At 40.9% G+C, this 21,867-nt stretch overlaps 1 protein-coding gene across 14 annotated transcripts in view; it reads right to left on the reverse strand.

Annotated features, from left to right (window-relative positions):
- ZHX3 (zinc fingers and homeoboxes 3) overlaps positions 1-21,867 on the reverse strand; it is a 150,521-nt gene that overhangs the window by 13,629 nt on the left and 115,025 nt on the right. For 12 of the 14 annotated variants that reach the window (XM_054255362.2, XM_054255348.2, XM_054255346.2 and 9 more), the window contains one exon: positions 16,395-19,404. In XM_054255362.2, coding sequence (XP_054111337.1) covers positions 16,395-19,254 — 2,860 coding nt within the window. In that variant the 5' untranslated portion in view covers positions 19,255-19,404. The remainder of the gene's footprint in view (positions 1-16,394; positions 19,405-21,867) is intronic. The other 2 variants (XM_078371695.1, XM_078371694.1) reach the window with 1 other exon arrangement.

Here is a 21,867-nt window from a genome sequence, read left to right on the forward strand (position 1 = left end):
CCTAAAATGCTTCATCCTGCCGTCTCCCTCCAGGCTCTCCAGAGCATACTGTTTCAATATAATAGCAGCTAGGTCTAGTTCTGATATGTATTCTACTGATGCCTTCACTTCACTTCACTTCATTTGCAACTTGAAACCCTAAAGTCAAAGTCACAGTAAGGCTGATATCAGAGAGGTTCATCATCTGTGATTATAGAGATATGGCCCTTAATTGCAGCTGGCTGAGAAAGCCATGAGAAACCAGGTACAGATAAACAGAACAACCCTTCCTGTACCCAGAGTTACCTGTCTCAGATAGAAGAGGACAATGTCAATGGCATGGCCACCCCCTCCCACTCCTCCTCTGTCGGACAGCAACATGTCACTTTGTGTTGGATTTAGTAGCTGAGGGGAGCCAATGCTTGTGATCACACCACTCATCACATTTTCATTTTAAAAAAAAAAAACCATGGTAAAATATAAATAACATAAAATTTACCATTACAACAATTTTAACTGTACAATTCAGTGGCATTAAGTATATTTACAATGTTATGAAACCATCACTCTATTTCAAGAAATTTTTCATCATCCTAAACAGAAATTACATATCCATTAAACAATAACTCCCCATGTCCTCCTTCCCTTAGCCCCTGTAACATCTATTCTACCTTCTATCGCTATGCATTTACCTATTCTAGACACCTCACATAAGTTGAATGGTACAATATTTGTCTTTTTGTCTGACTTATTTCACTCAGCAAAAATGTTTTCAAGGTCCATCCATGTTGTAGGATGTATCAGAATTTTATTCCTTTTTTTAGCTGAAGAATATCCTACTGTATGTCTACGCACCACATTTTGTTTATTCATCTGTTGATAAGTACTTGGGTAGTTTCCACCTTTTGGCTACTGTGAATAATGCCACTAGGAACGCTGGTATACAGGTACATGTGAGTCCCTGTTTTCGGTCCTTGGTGTGTATATCTAGGAGTGAAACTGCTGGATCATATGGTAATTCTATATTCAACTTCTTGAAGAACTACCAAATTGTCTCCCAAGGTGTCTGTACCATTTTATATTCCCACTAACAATGCACAAGGGACCCAGTTTCTCTACATCCTCCCAACACACTATTTTCTCTGGGTGTGTTTGTAACAGACTTCGTAAGTGTGAAGTGGTATCTCACTGTGGTTTTGATTTATATTTCCCTAATGCCTCATGTTCATCATCTTTTCATGTACTTATTGGCCATTTGTATATTTTCCTATGAAAAATGTCTGTTTAAATCATTTGCCCATTTTTGATTGGTTTTGTTGTTGTTTTAGGAGTTCTATACATATTCTGAATATCAATCTCTTATCAGATGTATGATTTTCTCCCATTCTGTGGGTTCTTCTCATTGTTTTAACAGTGTTCCTTGAAGCACAAAATTTTTAGATTTTGATGTAATCTAAATTATCTATTTTTTTCTTTTGTTGCCTCTGCGTTGGGTATATAAGAAATCATTGCCTGGCCAGATGGGTGGCTTGTGCCTGTTACCTCAGCACTTTGGGAGGCTGGGAGGAATGCTTGAAGTCAGGAGCTCAAGACCAGCCTGGGCAACAGCAAGATCCTGTCTACACACACACACAAACACACACACACATAAAATTAGCCAAGTGTTCACACTTGTAATCCTAGCTACTCAGGAGGCTGAGATAGGATGATTGCTTGAGCCCAAGATTTTGAAGCTTTGATTGTACCACTGCACTCCAGCCTGAGCAACTGAGCAAGACCCTGTCTCAAAAAAAAACCAAAAAACAAAAAACAAAATTATTACCTAATAAAAATCTAAAAAGATTCTGTTTCATTCTAGGCATTTTATAGTTTTAGCTTTTTTGTTTAGGTCTTTGATCCATTTTATATACATTTCTGTATATAGTACCAGTTAAGAGTACAACTTCATCCTTTTGCATGTAGATATCCGGTTTTTCCAGCACCATTTGGTGAAAAGACTGTCTTTTCCCACTGAATGGTCTTTGCGCTGTCAAAAATCAATTGACCATTATGTGAGGATTTCTGGGCATTTTATTCCATTGGTTCTATATGTTTCTCCTTATGCCATTACCACACTGTTTTGATTATTGTAGCTTTGTAGTGCAATTTGAAATCAAGTGAGTATGACTCCTTCCACTTTGTTCTTTCTCAATTTGTCTATCTGGAGTCCCCTGAGATTCCCCCCTGAGATTCCATATGAACTTTAGGATGGATTTTTCTTTTTTAATTGATAGTTTACATATTTATGGGGTACATGTGAATATTTTTTACATGCATAGAATGTGTAATGATCAATTCAGCATATTTGGGGTATCCATCACCTTAGTATTTATTATTTCTATGTGTTGGTAACATTTCAAGTCCTCTCTTCTAGCTACTTTGAAATATACAATACATTGTGGGTAACCACAGACTTGTCTGCTATTTAACATTAGACTTTGTTTCTTCTATCTAAGGTAAGTTTGTACCCATTTACCAAACTCATCATTTCCCCTTTTTACTCTCATGCCCTTCCCAGCCTGTACTATCTTTCATTCTATTCTCTATCTCCATGAAATCAAGTTTTTTTTTTAGCTCCCACATATGAGTAAGAATATGTATTTGTCTTTTTGTGCCTGGGTTATTTCAATGAACATAATGACCTCTAGTTCTATTATTTTTTATCTTTTTAATAATAGCCATTCTAACTGGGATAAAATGATAGCTCACTGTGGTTTTGATTTGTATTTCCCTTTTGATTCATGATGTTGATCATTTCTTAATATGCCTATTGACCATGCGTATGTCTTCTTTTGCAAACTGTCCCCCACTTGCCACCTTTTTCTTTTCTTTTTTTTTTTTGAGACAGAGTCTCTCTCTGTTACCCAGGCTGGAGTGCAGTGGCACAATTACACCTCACTGCAGTCTCAACTTCCTGGGCTCAACTGAACCTCCCACTTCAGCCTCCTGAGTAGCTGGGACTACAGGTGTGTGCCACTATGCCCAGCTAATTTTTGTGGAGACAGGGTTTCACTATGCTGCCCAGGCCAGTCCTGAACTCCTGGGGCTCAAGCAATCCACCTACCTTGGTCTCCCAAAGTGTAGGGATTACAGGTGTGAGCTGCTGCACCCCACCTTTTGCCCACTTTTTAATGTGATTGGTTTTTTAACTTCTTTATATATTCTAGATATTAGTCCTTTGTTGGATGAATAGGTTGCAAATATTTTCTCCCATTTAACATGCTGTCTCTGTACTCTGTTGACTGTTTGCTTTGCTATGCAGAAGATTTTTAGTTTAATATACTCCCCTTTGTCTATTTTTGTTTTAGTTATCTGTGTTTTTAAGGTCTTAGCTATAAAACCTTTGCTTAGACCAATGTCCTGAAGTGTTTTGCACTATGTTTTCTTCTAGTAGTTTCATAATTTCAGGTCTTATATTTAAATCTTTAATCCATCTTGAGTTGACTTTTGTATATGTTGAGAGATACGGGTCCAGTTTCATTCTTTTGCTTATGGATATCTAATTTTCCCAGCACCAGTTGTTGAAGAGGATGTCCTTTCCTCAGTGTATGTTCTTGGCACCTTTGTTGAAAATCAGTTTGCTGTAAATATGTGGCTTTATTTCTGAGTTCTATATTTTTTTCCTTTGGTCTGTGGGTCTATTTTTATACCGATATTATGCTGTTTTGGTTAGTATGCCTTGTGATATATTTTGAAGTCTTTGTTCTTTTTGCTCAAGATTGCTTTGACTACTTTAGCTCTTTTTTGGTTCTGTACAAATTTTAGGGTTTTTCTATTTCTGTGAAAAAACTACATTGGTATTTTGACAGCAATTGCATTGAATCTGTAGACTGCTTTGAGCAGTATGATCATTTTAATGCTATTAGTTTTTCCAATCCATAAGCATGGGATGTCTTTCCATTTATGTCCTCTTCAATTTCTTTCATCAGTGTTTTATAGTTTTTCTTCCAGAGATCTCTCACCTCTTTGATTAAATTTATCCCTGAGTATCTTTTTTTTGGTAGCTATTGTAAATCAGATTACCTTCTTGATTTCTTTTGCTATTTTATTATTGGTTTGTAGAAACTCTACCGATTTTTGCATGTTAACTTTATATCCTACAACTGTCCTGAATTTGCTTATCAGCCTTGAAAGTTTTTTGGCGGAGTCTTTTTGGTTTTTCTAACTATCAGATCATGTCACCTGCAAAAAGGGACAATTTGGCTTTCTCTTTTTCAATTTGGATGCATTTTATTGCTTTCTCTTGGCTGATATCTCTGGCTAGAACTTCCAGTATTATGTTGAATAGGGGTGGTGAAAGTGGGCATCCTTGTCATGTTCCAGTTCTCAGAGGAAAGACTTTCAGCTTTTCTCCATTCAATATGATGTTAGCTGTGAATCATTTATGGTCTTCACTATCTTGTTCTTTCTATGCAGTTTTCTGTGTTTTTTAATCATGTGATGTTGAATTTTATCAAATGCTTTCTCTGTGTTTATTGAGCTGACCATATGATTTTTGCTCTTCATTCTGTTGATGTGATGCATTGCGTTAATTGAATGGTGTATGCTAAATCATCCTTGCATTTTTGGTACAAATGTCACATGATAATAATATTTTTTTTTTCTGAGATGGAGTTTCTGCTCTTGTAACCTGGGCTGGAGCACAGGGGGGTGATCTCAGCTCACTGCAACCTCTGCCTCCTGGGTTCAAATTTCTGCCTCGGTCTCCCAAGTAGCTGGGGTTGCAGGCACATGCCACCATGCCTGGTTAATTTTGTATTTTTAGAAATGGGGTTTTACCATGTTGGCCAGGCTGGTTTTGCACTCCTGAACTCAGGTGATCTGCCCACCTTGGCCTCCCAAAGTGCTGGAATTACAGGTGTGAGCCACCATGCCCAGCCAAGGATTATTGATATGTGAAGTTTTGTTATTGTTATGTTGTTTTCAAGTTGTTTTATGTATTTTTTGTTCCCTTTTGCTTGGTATTGTAGTTTGGTGGTTTTCTGTAGTGCATTTGAGTCTTTTCTCTTCCTCATCTGTGTGTTTTGCCAGTGAGTTTTATGCTTTCATGTGTTTTCATAGTGGTAAATGTCATACTTTCACTTCCATGTTTAGGACTTCAGGTGAGCATTTCTTGTAGCGGCAGAATAATGGTGATAAATTTTCTCACTTTTTGCTTGTCTTGGAAATACTTAATTTCTCCTTTGTTTATGAAGGATAATTTTACTAGACATAATATTCTTGGCTTTTTTCTTTTCCCTTCAGCCCTGTGGATATATCATCTCATTTTCTTCTGATCTGTAATGTTTCTGCTGAAATTCACTGTTAGTCTAATGGGCTTCTTTTTTTTCTTCTGAGACAGTCTTACTATGTCACCAGGCTGGAGTGTAGTGGCGTAACCTCGGCTCACTGCAACCTCTCCCTTCCAGGTTCAAGTAATTCTCCTGCCTCAACCTCCCAAGTAGCTGGGACTACAAGTGCCTGCCACCATGCCTGGCTAATTTTTTTTGTATTTTGAATAGAGACAGGGTTTCATTATGTTGGCCAGGCTGGTCTTGAGCTCCTGACCTTGTGATTCACCCAGCCTCAGCCTCCCAAAGTGCTGGGATTATAGGTGTGAGCCACCATGCCTGGCTATGGGGCCTCCGTTATAGTTGCTTAGACACATTTATCTTGCTGTCCTTAGAATTCTCTGACTTTAGACAGTTTGACTATAATGCATCATGGAGAAGACCTTTTAGCATTGTATCTGTTTGGGGGATATCAAAGCCTCCTATATCTAGATGTCTAAATCTCTTGAGAGATTTGAGAAGCTTTCATCTATTATTTCATTTAATAAGCTTTCTCACTCTTTAATTTTTTTTTTTTACCTCCTGGGATCCCAATAATTCAGATATGTAGTTGCTTTATTGTGTCCCATATGTCACAAGGGCTTTGCCCATTTTTCTTTATTCTTTTTCATGTAAAAAGACCTGTGTTCCAGCTCTTAAGATTTTTTCTGCTTGATCTATTGTTGAAGCTTTCAATTATATTCTGTGTACTTTGTTTCATTAAGTCTTCTGTTCCAGAACTTTATTTATACATATATCTCTTTGATAAAATTATCATTCATTTCCTGAATTGTTTTTCTTACTTTTCACATTCTCTTACATCTCACTGAGCTTCCTTATACTCAATAATTTGAATTCTTTTTCTGGGATTTTGTGTTTTTTTATTGGAATCTATTGCTAGAAATTTATTGTGTTCTTTTGAAGGTGTCATATTTCCTTGCTTTTTCACACCTCTGTGTCCTTATGTTGATATCTGCACATCCGGTGTAACAGTTGCTTCTTCCAATTTTTTGCATTTGCATTTGTAGGGAAGAACTTTCTCCTAGATGTTTCTATGGTGTTGGTTGGGTAGGACACTTTGGCTTTGATTCTTGGTATGTGCAGTAGTATAGTCTCTGTATGATTTCTTTAGCTATAAATAGCATAGGTGGTATCTGTGATTTCCTCAGTGGCTCAGTAATTATTAGTAAAAACTATGATAAAATTTTGCTAAGGACTGGAATGCCAGCTGGGCCATTCTCCAGGCACCAGTGGTAGCAGCAGTGAGCTGAGCATGCCTGCCTTTGGACCCCAGCATAGCTAACAATGGCACCAGTGTTAGTGGGTCAAAGCAGGCTGATTCTTGGACTTTCAGGTGGCTTACTCAGATGTCAGTAGTGGCAGCAGTTGCCAGGCATATGGGCAGGTGACATGGCATGGGAGATCACAGTGACAGTGTTGAAATAACCCTCAGGAGCCCAAGTGATATGCGCCTGTGTTGGCAGTGGTCCAACAGGCTGGGTGGGCCATTCTCCAGTCCCACAAGTGGTACATACGGGTAGTAGCGGCCAGGTGGGTAGGCCCCAACCTCAGGCACCCAAGAGGAATATTCAGGTGCCAATGGTGGTGGACTAGGCTGGGCAATCCCCTAGCCCCTAGACTGTGTGCTCTGGCCAGGGAGGCAGTGGTGTGAAGCCAAGCCAGTCTTGTCCCCAGGCTGCCTATGATGTGTGCAGGTGCCAACCAAGGTGGGCAGGCACAGGGCAATCCCTAGGCCACCTGCAGAATGCTTGGATAGGGAGTGGCAGTGCTATACTACTGCCTTTCACTAGGAAGTACAGGATTGCTGGCCAGTGGAGAATGCATGTGCCACTCACACCTCAGTTCCGGTAACACTGGGGTGCCTTGCTTTGGTAGCTGGCACCATGGTTGTACCTCAGCCACAACATCAGGAACACATGCCTAGCAGTGCTTCAGCCCCAGTTGCAGTAACTCACAGTCACTTGTGCCTCAGCTCTGGAGAAAACAGTGTGTAGTTTTCTTACACCTCAGCCATGGACTCCAGGACATGTACAGTCATTTGGGGGCTGGGCTGTAAATGGCATCTCACTGTAACTGTTTAGTTCTCAGAAAGTGTGGGGGACCCAGTGCAAGCTCCCTTCTGGAGCAGTACCACTGAACAATCTCCTGGCACCTCCTATGTTAGTCTCAGGGCCTGCAAGGGCTGAGGAACTCTCCCATAGTTTGAACTGCAGAATCCTTTCATGGTGGAAATATGGACCACTGAGAGTCTCTCACTTAACCTTTTCCCCATATTGGGGGGTCTCTCTCAGTTCCCAGCCAATCCTGGCTGAACAAGCTGCCTTGCTTCTTTTTACTTCCTTATTTTAGATGTATCCTGTCACTTTTCTGTGAATTCCAGTGTACTGTCTTGGATAATTTATTCAAAGTGTGATTATCTACTCTCTATATTTGTTCTTAACGGAAGAGGTGAGTACAAAATGCCTCTAGTCAGCCATTTTGGTTGGGTCTTCCTGGATTTTCCTATTTCTGTAAAAATGACACTATGGTTTTGATAGGTTTTACACTGACTCTGTAGTTTGCTTTGAGTTGTATCTGTATCTTAATAGTATCAATCCATGAACATAGGATATCTTTCTATTTATTTAGGTCATCTTTAATGTTTTTCAGCAACATTTTGTAGTTTTCAGGATACACTTCTTTTGCCTTCTTGGTTAAATTTATTCCTAAGCATTTTTTTTCTTTTATTTTTTTATTTTTTTGAGACACAGTCTTACTCTGTTGCCCAGGATGGAGTGCAGTGGCATGATCTCCACTCACCGCAACCTCCACCTCCCAGATTCAAGCAATTCTTCCGTCTCAACCTCCCGAGTAGCTGGGACTACAGGCGTGCACCACTATACCCAGCTAATTTTTGTATTTTTAGTAGAAACGGGGTTTCACCATATTGGCCAGGCTGGTCTCAAACTCCTGACCTTGTGATCCACCTGCCTCAGCCTCCTAAAGTGCTGGGATTACAGGCTGGGATTACAGGAGCCACTGCCACCCAGCCACATTTTTTTTTCTTTTTGATGCCATTGTAAATGATACCATTAATAAAATTTTTTTTCAGATTGTTCACTGCAAGTGTATAAAAATACAACCCATTTTTTTAAACAGATGGGGTCTCACTATGTTGTGGCCTCCTTGAACTCCTGCCTCAGCCTCCCAAGTAGCTGGGACTACAGTCATGTCACTGTGCCCCACTAAATACAACTGATTTTTTGTGTGTTGATTTTATATCCTGCCGCTTTGCCAAGTTCATTTATTAGCTCTTAACTATTTTTTTGTGTGGATTCAAGTTTTCTACATATAAGATCATGCCATCTGTGAACAGAGATAATTTTCCAATTTGGATCCTATTTTTTTTTTTTTTTTTTGCCTAACTGCTCTGGCTAGAACTCCCAATACTATTTTGAATAGAAATGACAAAAATGGGCATCTTGATTTTATTCCTGGTCTAGGAGAATGGTTTTCTTTCACCATTATTGAATATGATATTATGGGCTTTTCATATATGGTCTTTATCATATTGTTTGTCATACTCCTAGTTACTGAGTTTTTATTATCATGAAAGCATGTTGATTTGTCAGATGCTCTTTCTGCTTGAATGAGGATGGTCATGTGTTTTATTCTCTTTATTCTTTTAGTGTGGTGTATTACATTGATAGTAACGTGTCAGGCAATCCTTGCACTGCCGCAACAGCTCCCACTTGGTCATGAAGTATAATCCTTTTAGTATGCTGCTGAATTTGGCTTGCTATTTTATTGAGGATTTTTGTATCTATATTCATAGGGCATATTAGTCTGCAGATTTCTTTTCTTGTAGTGCCCTTGTCTTGCTTTGGTATCAGGATAATGCTGACCTCATGAGTTAGGAAGTGTTTACTCCTCTTCAGTTTTTTGGGAGGAGTTTGAAGAGAACTAGTGCATTAATTATTTCATTATTTGGAAGAATTCACCAGGGGTCCTGGACTTTTCACTGTTTGGAAGGTTTCTGATAACAGATTCAATCTTCTTACCAGTTACTGTTATATTTTGGTTTTCTATTTCTTCATCAGTTGATTTTGGGAGAGTGTGTGTTTCTAAGAATTTCATCTAGGTTACCCAATTTATTGGCATATAACTGTTAATAGTAATCTCTTATATCTTATATTCATGTGAAATTAGTAGTAACATTCCCTCTTTCATTTTTGATGTAAGTTGAGTCTTCTCTTTCACTTATCTAAAGATTTGTCAAATTTGTTTTTTCAAGAACGAACTTTTGGTTTCATTGATTCTCTATCTGTTCTCTCTCTCTGCTCTAACCTTTACTTCCTTCCTTCTGCTAACTTTGGGTTTCATTTGCTCTTTTCTAGTTCTTTAAAGTGTACATTTAGGTTACTGATTTGAGATCTTTAAAAAACAAAATTTTTAAGACATGGGGTCTCACTCTGTCACCCAGGCTGGAGTGCAGTGGTGCAAGGAAGCATAGCTTACTGTAACCTCAAAGTCCTTAGTAGCGGACACTACAGGAACATGCCACCACACTTGGCTAATTTTTTTACTTTTTTGTAGAGATAGGGTCTTACTTTGTTATTCAGGCTGGTCTCAAACTCCTGGCCTCAAGTGATCCTCCCACCTTGGCCTCCCAAAGCACTGGGATTATAGGTGCAAGCCACCATGGCTGGCTGAGATTTTTTTTTTTTTTTTTTTTTTTTTTTGAGACAGAGTATTGCTCTTATTGCCCAGGCTGGAATGCAATGGCACAGCTTGCTGCAATCTCCACCTTCTAAGTTCAAGCAGTTCTCCTGCCTCATCCTCCCAAGTAGCTGGGATTACAGGCACTTGCTACCATGTCTGGCTAATTTTTGTATTTTTAGTAGAGATGGGGTTTCACCATGTTGGCCAGGCTGGTTAAATTCCTGACCTCAGGTGTGCCCACCTCAGCCTCCCAAAGTGCTGGGATTTCAGGAGTGAGCCACCAGGCCCAGCATGAGATCTTTTTCAATGTATGCATTTACGGCTACAGATTTACCTTTTAGGACTGCCTTCACTACACGCCATAACTGGTATATTGTATTTTCATTTGTCTCAAGGTTTTTTTAAATTTCCCTTTTGATTTCTTCTTTGATCCATTAGTTTTTAAATAGTGTGTTAATTTCCACATATTTGTGTATTTCCAGTTTTCTTTTTTTTTTTTTTTTTTTTTTTTGAGACGGAGTTTTGCTCTTGTTACCCAGGCTGGAGTGCAGTGGCATGGTGCGATCTCGGCTCACTGCCACCTCCGCCTCCTGGGTTCAGGCAATTCTCCTGCCTCAGCCTCCTGAGTAGCTGGGATTACAGGCACACGCCACCATGCCCAGCTAATTTTTTGTATTTTTTTTTTTTGAGACGGAGTTTCGCTCTTGTTACCCAGGCTGGAGTGCAATGGCATGATCTCGGCTCACCGCAACCTCTGCCTCCTGGGTTCAGGCAATTCTCCTGCCTCAGCCTCCCGAGTAGCTGGGATTACAGGCACGCGCCACCATGCCCAGCTAATTTTTTGTATTTTTAGTAGAGACGGGGTATCACCATGCTGACCAGGATGGTCTCGATCTCTTGACCACCCGCCTCTGCCTCCCAAAGTGCTGGGATTACAGGCTCGAGCCACCGCGCCCGGCCAATTTTTTGTATTTTTAGTAGAGACGGAGTTTCACTATGTTGACCAGGATGGTCTCGATCTCTTCACCTCGTGATCCACCCACCTCGGCCTCCCAAAGTGCTGAGATTACAGGCTTGAGCCACCGTGCCCAGCCCAGTTTTCTATTTTTAATGTCTAGTTTCATTCTACTATAAGTGGAAATGTACTTTGTATAATTTCAGTTTTAAAAAATTTATTAAGATTTGTTTCATGGCTTAACGTATGGTTTATCCTGGAGAATATTCCATGTGAACTTGAGAAGACTGTGTATTCTGCTGTTATTGGGTGGTATTCGGTTTATGTGTATTTGGTCTAATTGGCTTATAGTATTATTCAGATCCTCTACTTCCTGATTGATCTTCTGTCTGGTTTCTATATCCATTATTGAACATGGAGTATTAAAGTCTCCAACTATTTTTGTGAGAGTCTCCAACTATTTTTGTGTAATTCTCCCTTTAATTCTGTCATTTCTCTTTCATGTTTTGGAGCTCTGTTAGGTATATATATGAAACTTTTATCAATATAATATCCTTCTTTATCTCTTGTAATTTTTCTTGATTTAAAACTTCTTTTCTGTGCTTTTTTCAAAAGATGGCACTGGAGGTGAAGATGGAAGCTCTTGACTCTCCTAAAGCCAATCACAAAGTGAAGGCTTTAAAGAACAAGGAGGCAGTGCTGAAAGGCGTCCACACAGCCACCAAAAAAGAAGAAAATCCGCATATCACCCACCTTCCTGTGGCCAAAGACACTATGACTCCGAAGGCAGCCCCAATATCCTCAGAAGAGCACTCTCAGGAGAAATAAGCTTGGCCACTATGCCAGCATCAAGTCCCCACTGACCACTGAGTCTTCTGTGAAGAAGACAGAAGACAACAATACACCTGTGTTCACTGTGGATGTTAAAGCCAATAAGCACCAGATCAAACAGGCTGTGAAGCAGCCCTGACACTAATGTGGTCAAAGTCAACAGGCCTGAGGGAGAGAAGGAGGCATATGTTCGACTGGTTCCTGGTTACAATGCTTTCGATATTGCCACAAAACTGGGATTATCTCAGCTGAGTCTGGCTCGCTAATTCTAAATTATACATATAACATGTATATATTGCATATTCTTATGTATAATATATGTGTATATATTGTTTAAAATATGTTACATATATTCTTCAGAAAAAATAGTGGTTTTTGTCTGATAATATAGCCACCTCAGCTGTCATATAGTTACTACTTTCCAGATGTATCTTTTTCTATCCTTACTTTCAACCTCCTTGTATCCTTATATCTAAAGTGAGTCTCTTAAGAAAGCATATAAATGCTTAATTTTTTTATTCCAATCTGCCAATCTTTGTTTTTAATAGAAGAGCTTAGCTCCTTTACATTTAATGTGATTACCGATAATTTACTTCTGCCATCAAGCCATTTGTTTCTCGTATGTCTTAAATGTTTTTGATTCCTCAATTCCATTACTGCCTTCTTTTGTATTTGATTGTTTGCAGTGTACTGTTTTGATTCTGTTTGGTTTGCAATGCACGAATTTGTTAGTTTTACTATTTACACAGATTACATCTTACTACATTGTATGCCCATTAATATAGTTTTATAATTTTTTAATGAATTTGTCTTTTAAATTATAAGGCACAAAGAGAAAAAGTTATAAACCAATAGTACTGTCTCTTATATTTACCTCTAAAGTTATCTTTATTTTTTCTTATGGCTTCAAGTTTCTGTTCAGTGTCCTTTCATTTCAGCCTGAAGGACTCCCTTTAGCATTTCTGGTAGGGTGTGTCTACTAGTAATGAGCTCCTTCAACTTTATTTGGAAAAGTCTGGATTTCTCTTTCATTTTTTAAGGATAGTTTTGCCATATACAGAAATCTTGGTTGAGAGATTTTTTTTTTTTCTTTCATGACTTTAGATATGTCATCTTGCTGCCTTTGGGCTTCCAAGATTTTTGATGAGGAATCGGCTGTTAATCTTGTCGAGAATTCTTTGTGTGTGATGAGTTGCTTTTCTCTTGCTGCTTTCAAAATCCTGTCTTCAAGTTTTGACAATTCTAATAGAATATGTCTTGGTGTGAATCTCTTTGCATTCATCCTGCTTGGATTTCATTGAGATTTTTGGATGTATAGACACATGACTTTCATCGGGTTTGGGAAATTTTCTATTATTATTTCTTTAAATTCTTTCTGTCCCTTTTCTCTCTCCTCTTTTCTGGGATTCCTATAATGTGTACATCAGTACGCTTGATGATGCCCCATAGCTCTCTTGGGCTTTTTTTTTTCTTTTTTTCTTTCTCCTCCTTTAAATAATTTCAATTCTTTTCTCTTTAAATTCCCTGTTGTCTTCTTTTGCATTCCCAAATCTTCGCTGACTCCCTCTAATATGCTTTCCATTTCAAGGATTGTACATTTTAGCTCTAGAATTTGTTTGGTTTCTTTTTATGATTTCTATCCTTTATTGATATTCTCATTTTGTTCATGCATGGTTTTCCTGATTTCCTTTAGTTCTTTGCCCATGGTTTCCTTTAGCTCATTGAACATACTTTCTTTGACTAATAATTCCAATGTCTGGACTTCCTCAAGGATGGTGTCTGTCAATTTTTTTTCCTTGTGAATGAACCATATTTTTCTATTTCTTTTTATATTTTGTAATTTTTTTGTTGAGAACCGGACATTATGAATATTATATTGTGGTAACTGAAAAATCTAAATCTCTCATGCCTCAGAGATTGCTGATTTTTGCTTATTGAGGGCTGGAGCCAACTATTTGCAACTTTTCCAATTCTTTGTGGTATGGGGTCAGTGAAGTTTCTGTTTTGATATCTCTGTGGTTAACCAGTGACCTAAGATTTCATTAAATGTCTGGCTTGCCAAAGGGGGAATAAAGGAAAAAAATAGGTACTGTCTCTTTAAACCCCCTTGTGGCTAGTCCTTTTGCCCAAGGGAGTTGAGAAAATGATCAGCCTCTGCACTGGCCCCTCAGTGATCAAATGCAGTAATCAGCAATCAAAATATAAAAAGCTGACTTTTTTTTGTTTTGTTTTTGGAGATGGAGTCTCGCTCTGTTGCCCAGGCTGGAGTGCAATGGTGCAATCTTGGCTTACTGCAAACTCCACCTCCTGGGTTCAAGTGATTCTCCTGCCTCAGCCTCCTGAATGGCTGGTATTACAGGCACTCGCCATCATGCCTAATTTTTGTATTTTTAGTAGAGGCAGGGCTTCACCATGTTGGCCAGGCTGGTCTCAAACTCTTGACCTCAAGTGATCCACCCACCTCAGCCTCCCAAAGTGCTGGGATTAAAGGTGTGAGCCACCATGCCTGGCCACAAAAACTTTACTATCAGAGGACAAAGTTGTTATTGCCCACCCTGGCACCAACAGGCTACACCAGGAACATTTTCCACAGTTTCCTGCTACAGAGCTTGGGAATGCTGCTATGTGAAACAAACTCATCAAAATTTATAAGCCTCTCCATCATGCTCTTCCCTGGTAACAGTTGCTTGAGATAATTACTACCAGCTCAATAATTGTTTTGGTGGAGGAACAGATTCCTGATGCTGCTACTGCCATCTTCCATAACATCCTTCTCCATGTCAGCTTTTGTAACAAACTTGTTCAAACATCCTCATATCTTCTGAACATAACACCCTGGCCTACTGGTAATCACAAGAAGCATACAGCTGGATATAACATAAGGACCAACATGGACAAAGACTTGTAGGAGAGACAATCTGCTTTGCATTAAAAAAAAAAAAAAAAAAAAAAAGGTCAAACCAGCCATAAAAACCTGCTGTTCTGACTCCAGGGTGTGCTATCAGCTGCTTTATAAAGTAGTCTGTGAGCTGTGGGCCCCAAAGGAGGGGAGTGTTTTGTTGTACTCTTATTGTATTGCAAACCTGGCTGCAGTTGGAAGAGGCCAGAAGGAGCTAGTGGCCCTGTGTACTCCAACCTTGACTGCTGACCAGTGACTCTGGGCTCCACCAGGTGTTTGCCCTCACTGTGGGCTTTGTGGAGCTCGATTTTGCCTTAGTATGTGAACATAAGAACAGGCTTTCTGCAAATGCTAAACAGATGGATGACATGGTATTCCCCACCCGCACCTCACCAAATTATGAGCAGACAAGGAACTCTCTATTTCCTTAACTGAGTAAAGAAACGATAGCATAACTACGTTTCAAATTCTTGTGTTTAAATGAATTAAAAATATTCAGAGAAAGGAAAAGAATTTTATCCTTTTTAAGACATCCTAAGTAGAAAGAAACCCGGGTGGAGGAGCTGGGATTTGCCAGGCCAAAATACACAAACAACAATGGTTGGCTATTGTATGGAAACAATGGAACACCATCCAGGAAATTCTGTGGGATTGCTGAGGGACAGGGCACTATGGTTGGTTCTGGGGATGAGGTGCCAAACACAAGGCCCCACACTGAGGCAGCATATGCCAAAGTCACAAGGACCAATGTTGCCCAACACCACAGATACTGTCTCCTGTACCCACTCCCACCATTGCCAACTCAGCTAGCAACACTGCCATTTTGGAACCCCCAATCCCTTCAGCTTCTACAACACTATGGCCTCCTGGCTCTCACCTGACCTTCTGGCTGCCCTATGATGGGTTCTCTAATGAGAACACAAATGCCAAAGGGGAGGGAGGGAAGGGAGAGGCTGGTAACTCAGTGACCAGGAACCTAGAAAATCAACACTTAATAACATAACTTGTCTGTGGCTTCGAAACTATGTCTTAAATAAAAATAATCTTCTATCATACATTTTTCTTTCAAGTACAATCGAGAGAAACTAAGAAACAAAATTCAAGTTTTGATTTCATGTATGGCAAAGAAGGAAAGTGATTTTCCATTATAATAAACATTTCTTTTACATCAGGAATAACAACAGAAACACAAGACTTTCATCATCAGAAAAACGCACTTTATGTATCTAAGGACAATTAAAGGCTCTCTTTTTTTTCGTTCATCAATTTGAGTTGAATTTCATCTAATGTCTGGTTGCTCTCTCCTACCAATGGCTGTGGATCTGCCTAACTCAAAGGACGTTTTGACCTGTTCTCTTATTGCTAAGAAATGGCTAGAAAAGCTTAGACCTTTTAGGATCACCATGTTCCTTATCCTGAGCAGGTTTTTTAAAAAAAAAAAAAAAAAGAAAGAAACAAAAAACAACTCTCAACTATTTATCATATTATGTTTCTATGGCTTCTGCTGCTAGTTGTCCTCTGAAGCAGCCAGGCAGTTAGTGCTGCTGCCAGGCAGCCTTAGAGACCGCAGATGTCCCTGTGCAGTAAATTCAGGGCCCAACCACGAGTGCATCCTCCCCTTACCCACACAGGATAGCCATGGCCCCTGTGGACTCCTTACCGAGCTGACGTCCAGCCTGGGGACTCGATGTGTCAAAGGGCTCTGAGCTGGCCTCAGGGACACTGGGCTCCCACGACTCACTGTTCTCAGATACCTCTGAATAGGTGTCACCCATCCCTTTGTGAACTGCTGTGAGCTCACCAGTACCAAGGCCCTGGTCCTCAATGCCTGTGTCTGCCATGGCTCGGGTCTCCTCCCCCATTTTCTCAGCAAACCACTGCTTGACCTGCTGGGAGCTCATCTGGGTCTTGTCACAGAGGTTCTGCAGGTCCTCTTCGTAGAGCATCTTGTGCGTCATGAAATAGTCCTGAAGAAGCTCCCGGTTGCCAGGGGCAATGACCAGTAGCCCTGGTGGGAAGTTGCCTCGCTTATAGTCTTCGTACCACTTGAGTTGGCCATTCTTCAGTGCGTACCTGCTGTCTCCAAACCAGCGCACCACCTCTGGCCGGGGCAGACCTGTCTGGGCCATTATGGAGTCATAGTCTTGGTTGCTCGGCCACTGTGTCTGGACAAAGAGCTGCCGTAGCAAGTGCCGCTGCTGGGCAGTCTTTTTGCAGCTCACTTTGCCTGGGAACTGCTCTGCCGGTTTGTTTGACCCATCATCTTCCGGGTCACAGGCACCCAGCCCTGGAATCTCATTCTTGCCATTGGCTTCAGTGACCCGCAGGTTCTTCAGATTGATTTTAATGGGGCTGACTTTACGCTCTGCCAAGATATGGCTGCTGGGCATTTCCAGAGAGCCATTTTCACCAGAGACCCTTAGCTCACTGGACAAATCCTCTTCTCCACGCTCATCCTCAGCAGCCTCCTCTTCCTCCTGAGAGGCATTCTCCTCAGCCTTCTTAGTCTCCTCAGCATTCACTTTTTTCCGTCTCTCTGAAAACCAGCTATCAATTTCTCTTCTGGTCATTTTAGTTTCACTTCTCAAGCGGTCTAGTTCCTCATCAAGAGGAAGAGGGTTTTGTGCAAAACTGCTCTCCAGGGCTCTGAGTTGCTCAGGGGCTCTCTCCTTGTATTTGGTTGGTGTGAAGTCAGGAGTCTGGTGCCAAGATTGTCGTTTGGCAGAAGGGTGAGTTGCTACTGTGGCTGTTGGTGGGATGCAGGTGACCTCAGGGACCTTGGATGATGGGGAGAAGGACACCTCTGGCACAGAGTCAATGATGATGGAGCTGTGATCTCCAGGCATCATCGCTCTGGAGCCCTTCAAGTTCCGGCAGTGGTATCTACGATCACTGAACCATTTCCGCACCTCTCTGGTACTGAGGCCGGTCACTTTGGTGAGATGCTCAACTTCGCTCTGCCCTGGGAACTGGTTCCGACAGAAGCTCCCTTTCAGAGCCGACAGCTGTTCGTGAGATTTCTTATTTTTGTAGATGCTAGCATCAAGGAAGGCTTGGGAGGTTATGCTGGGGCAGGCTGTGAGGAGCGACTGGGCTGCATTGACCACCTTCACAGCTGATGTTGTATTTGAACACACAGTGTTAATGGGTGCCACACCTGGCTGCTTGGGGACAGATGTCACTGTGAGGGGGAGAGAGGAACTTGTTGCTTGTAACCCATTGGCCATCAATGGCTGAGTGACTAGAAGTCCCCCTCCTGTGCCCTCTGGCTGCCCTACAACGTGACCTGGGAGAGCAGCCTGGATGAGATGCTGGACATTGCCAGCACTGGCGACCAGTGGGGTATTTAGAACCGTAATTGTGGGCTGAGGCACAGACTGGATGACTGTATTGAACATCTTTTTCCGGGCATCCTCAATCTCCTCAGGGGACCAGCTGATCCCTTGCTTCAGCCTTTGGGCTGTGAACCAGATCTTGAGCTGTTCTTCTGGATACTTGGTCACCACAGTCAAATAGCAGAGCTCAGCTTTGGTTGGGTAGGGGAACTTGTGGAAGGAGTTCTTCAGGAAGCTGTTCGAGTCCATGGCTGCGTTGTACGTTGGAATGCTGCTCAGGGGGATCATCACTTTGGGAAGGGCCTTGGCCGTGGGCAATGGCTGTTGGGCATGGTGTTGGGCATGCACTGGGGGCTGCTGCTGGAGAGAGAGGAACTGTGCTATGCCAGCCGGCAAAACTGGCACTGTTCCTATCAGGGGCCCGTTGGTGGCATGGGTGTTTTTTGCAGAGCTGGCAGATGCCTGGCTGACTGGAACTGCCCCATTGATGAAGGATTGGTCCCCCTCTCTCACCTCCATTTCTCCAGTCGACAGCTTCGGTAAGGCCTCACCCACAGGCTGGCTAGGGACATTCTCCTTGAGAGTATGAATTTTTTTGGCTTCAGCTTTGCCTTTCATTATCTTCATGATTGGAGTTTTGGTAATGATGATTTCTGCCTGTCCATCAGTCCCTTCGGCACTGGGCTCACCTGCTAGGTCAGGAGTGCTGGTGCCCTCAGGGACGCTCTGCTCCACAACCACATGATTGTCTGGCTTGGCCACATTCCACACAAAGCTGGCTTCCCCTGAGTGACACGTGGCATTGTGCAAGGAAAGCCCCTCAGGGGTTTTTGCCAGAAAACTGCACCCACTGCATACAAAAGTTGGGTCTTTATTAAAGTCTGTGTGCTCTGAGTTCATATGTCCCACAAATTGGCTCATGTCATTGGATCTGAAATTGCAGTATTTACAGGAATATAAATAGCCATCTAAAGTGCTCCGATGCCCATTGGCTAGTGCAGAGCCATCAGTACTGTTGGGGTTCTGGGCTGCCTCGCTGTTGGCAGCAGGTGCTTCTGGGGGTAGATCCTGCTGGGGTCCTTCAGGCAAGGTCTCAGTGGGCTGGGCCTCCATGCTGGCATCCTGCAGCACCACTGTCTTCACTGGGATCATGCATGGTGTGGTGGATTTCCTCTTGCTGGCCATGGTGACAATCACTGGGTGATCAGCAGTTCAGAGCTTGTCCCATCAGGGGCCTCACAATACAAGTTCCAGCTTCCCAGTGAGAGCCAAAGAAACAGTTTCTAAGTGCAGTTTTTTCAGTTGTTTGCAGAAAGCAGGTTTTCCCTATTCAATCTAAGGAAAGGGAGAAAAAAAATGATTAAGTTCTTTTAAGCACTTTCTGTATATTTCTCAGATACCCAGACACATTCCACTGCTTGCCTTCTACCATCTAGGTCTTTTCACAGTAAATTGAATCGGCAACCTGGATGTAAAGTCTAAGTTAGGAACCCCCTAATGACAAAAACTGGAACCTGACGAATGACCTGGGGATGGTCCAATACCATTTGACAGAATTAAGCAATGTATTTTTGTTGTTGCCCCACCACCCCCTATATATCCTTGTATTAAGTAATTCAGATTTAAAAACAAAATCATCCTGTTTCTGGACCTCCAAATTAATTCTGACCATGTCAGAATGAGAACAAAAGAGCCTAGTATAATTCTTGTTTACATGTTTGGACCAATATGCGTTTTTCTTTTCATAGCCTTCCCACATATGAGAACAAGATGACGCCTCTGTCTCTCCCAAGCCAGGGCCAGGGACCAAGTTAGCTGCAGTGTGTGAACGGAAGGGGTGGGGTGGGCGGGGGTGGCTGGAAAGATTGGCTGCTGTAAGAGCCAGGCCTCTGTGGCCTTTCCTTGCCTGTCACACTTGTTCCAGGCCACAGAAAAGGGATCAACTCATAGTCACTGGCTGTATGTACCCCAAACCACTGTCACTCAGATGAAGCCAAAGGTCAGAGAGTCAGGGAACCCACAGAATCAGTTTGTGGGCCAGCAAGCTGTACATTCTCTATCTGGGTACAACAACTCGAAGTGTGTTCTCACCTTGGGCACACAACCTTGTACCATGCTTTTTTTAAATTATTCTTTTGGGTAGATTTATTATTTCACAAAAAAACTATTTCTCAGCTCTTTGAAACTTACTTCATTTTATTTTCCTTTTTTGAACAAGTCTCCCTCTGTTGCCAAGGCTGGAGTGCAGTAGTGTGATTATGGCTCACTGTACCCTTGATCTCCTGGGCTCAAGTGATCCTCCTGCCTCAGAGTAGCTGGGATACAGGCATGTGCCACCATACCTGGTTTGGTATCTTTTGTAGAGACAAAAAATAGTAGTAGTGAGGCTCTCTCACTACGTTGTCCAGGCCAGTCTCGAACTCCTGGGCTCAAACAATCCTCCCACCTTGGCCTTCCAAAGTGCTTTGGATTACAGGCATAAGGCACTACGCCAAGCTCTCTTTGAAACTTATTTCAAAAGCTGGGTTAATTCATTTACTCATGTATAAAGTAATTGTAATAATTGTTTCACAAGATGCCATGAGAAAAGGGCTTCTGTGGTCCCTATGACTAATATATAATAATTATCATAACTGCTTTTCTTTTTAGCAAATTATAATGTTCTAATGACTAAAACAAATTCTAATACTAAAATCAAGTTAGGAGTATTTGGATTTGATATAAAAATATAAAGAAAATTAAAATATCTCTACTCAAATTCTCAGCAAACACGGCTAACTAGTTTTTTAAATTTATAAACCTAACTTTGATAATCATGATAAAAATAATTTTTAAAAATTTGAAGGTAAGGATAAACATAAACCCCATCTAACCACTTGTCACCCTTTCCCCCGCCAATATGAAATATTATGCACACATTTTTTTACTTAATTTTTAACTATAAGGATAAAATATAATTTAAATAACATTTAAGAAAATAAATCTATAACTTTGTATACCTTCTCATTTAGTCCAGATACTTTATGCATATTTTAATCATAATAAGCACACACTTGTGCTTTTTTCACCAAACACTGAATTACAAACATTTTTGTTACACAAGCTTTATAATTATAACATTTGATAGCTGCCTAATAATGTTCCACAATAGATTTGACTCATCCACCCCTGCTGTTGAACAGCATGCCAATCTCAAGGGTGACAGTGAAATGAACATCTCTGGGCATACAGGATGTTTTTCTTCTGTCAGATGATTTCCTGAGGTTAAGTGCACAGAAATGGGCTTACCATCAAAGAGCATCAACATTTCTAAGCTCCTTCATATATCTCATTGGCAAACATTTTAAATCAAGTGCTTTATAATCCCAGATCAGAGAAACTAAGAATACTACAGTTACGGACCCAGTAAGAAAATCAGAATTTCAGACAGGTTATGGAAGACATCAAGTAGAATGAAAGCACAAATGACAAAAGAAAAAACAGATAAATTGGATGTCATCAAAATTAAAAACTTGTGTTCTTCAAAGGTCATCAAGAAAGTGAAAAGACAGACAATCCACAAAAAGAAAAAAAAGATTTGCAAATCATGTATCTGGTAAAGTATATCCAGATTATAAAAAGATATCTTACAACTCAACTCATTTTTAAATGAGTAAAGCATTTGAACAGACATTATTCCAAAGAAGATATACAAATGGCCAGTAAGCACATAAAAAAGTGCTTAACATCATTAGTCATTAGGAAAGCACAAATCAAAACCACAATGAGATACTACTTCACATCCACCAAGATGGCTAT

The sequence above is a fragment of the Callithrix jacchus genome, chromosome 5, assembly GCF_049354715.1.
Source record: "Callithrix jacchus isolate 240 chromosome 5, calJac240_pri, whole genome shotgun sequence".
Classification (NCBI taxonomy): domain Eukaryota; kingdom Metazoa; phylum Chordata; class Mammalia; order Primates; family Cebidae; genus Callithrix; species Callithrix jacchus.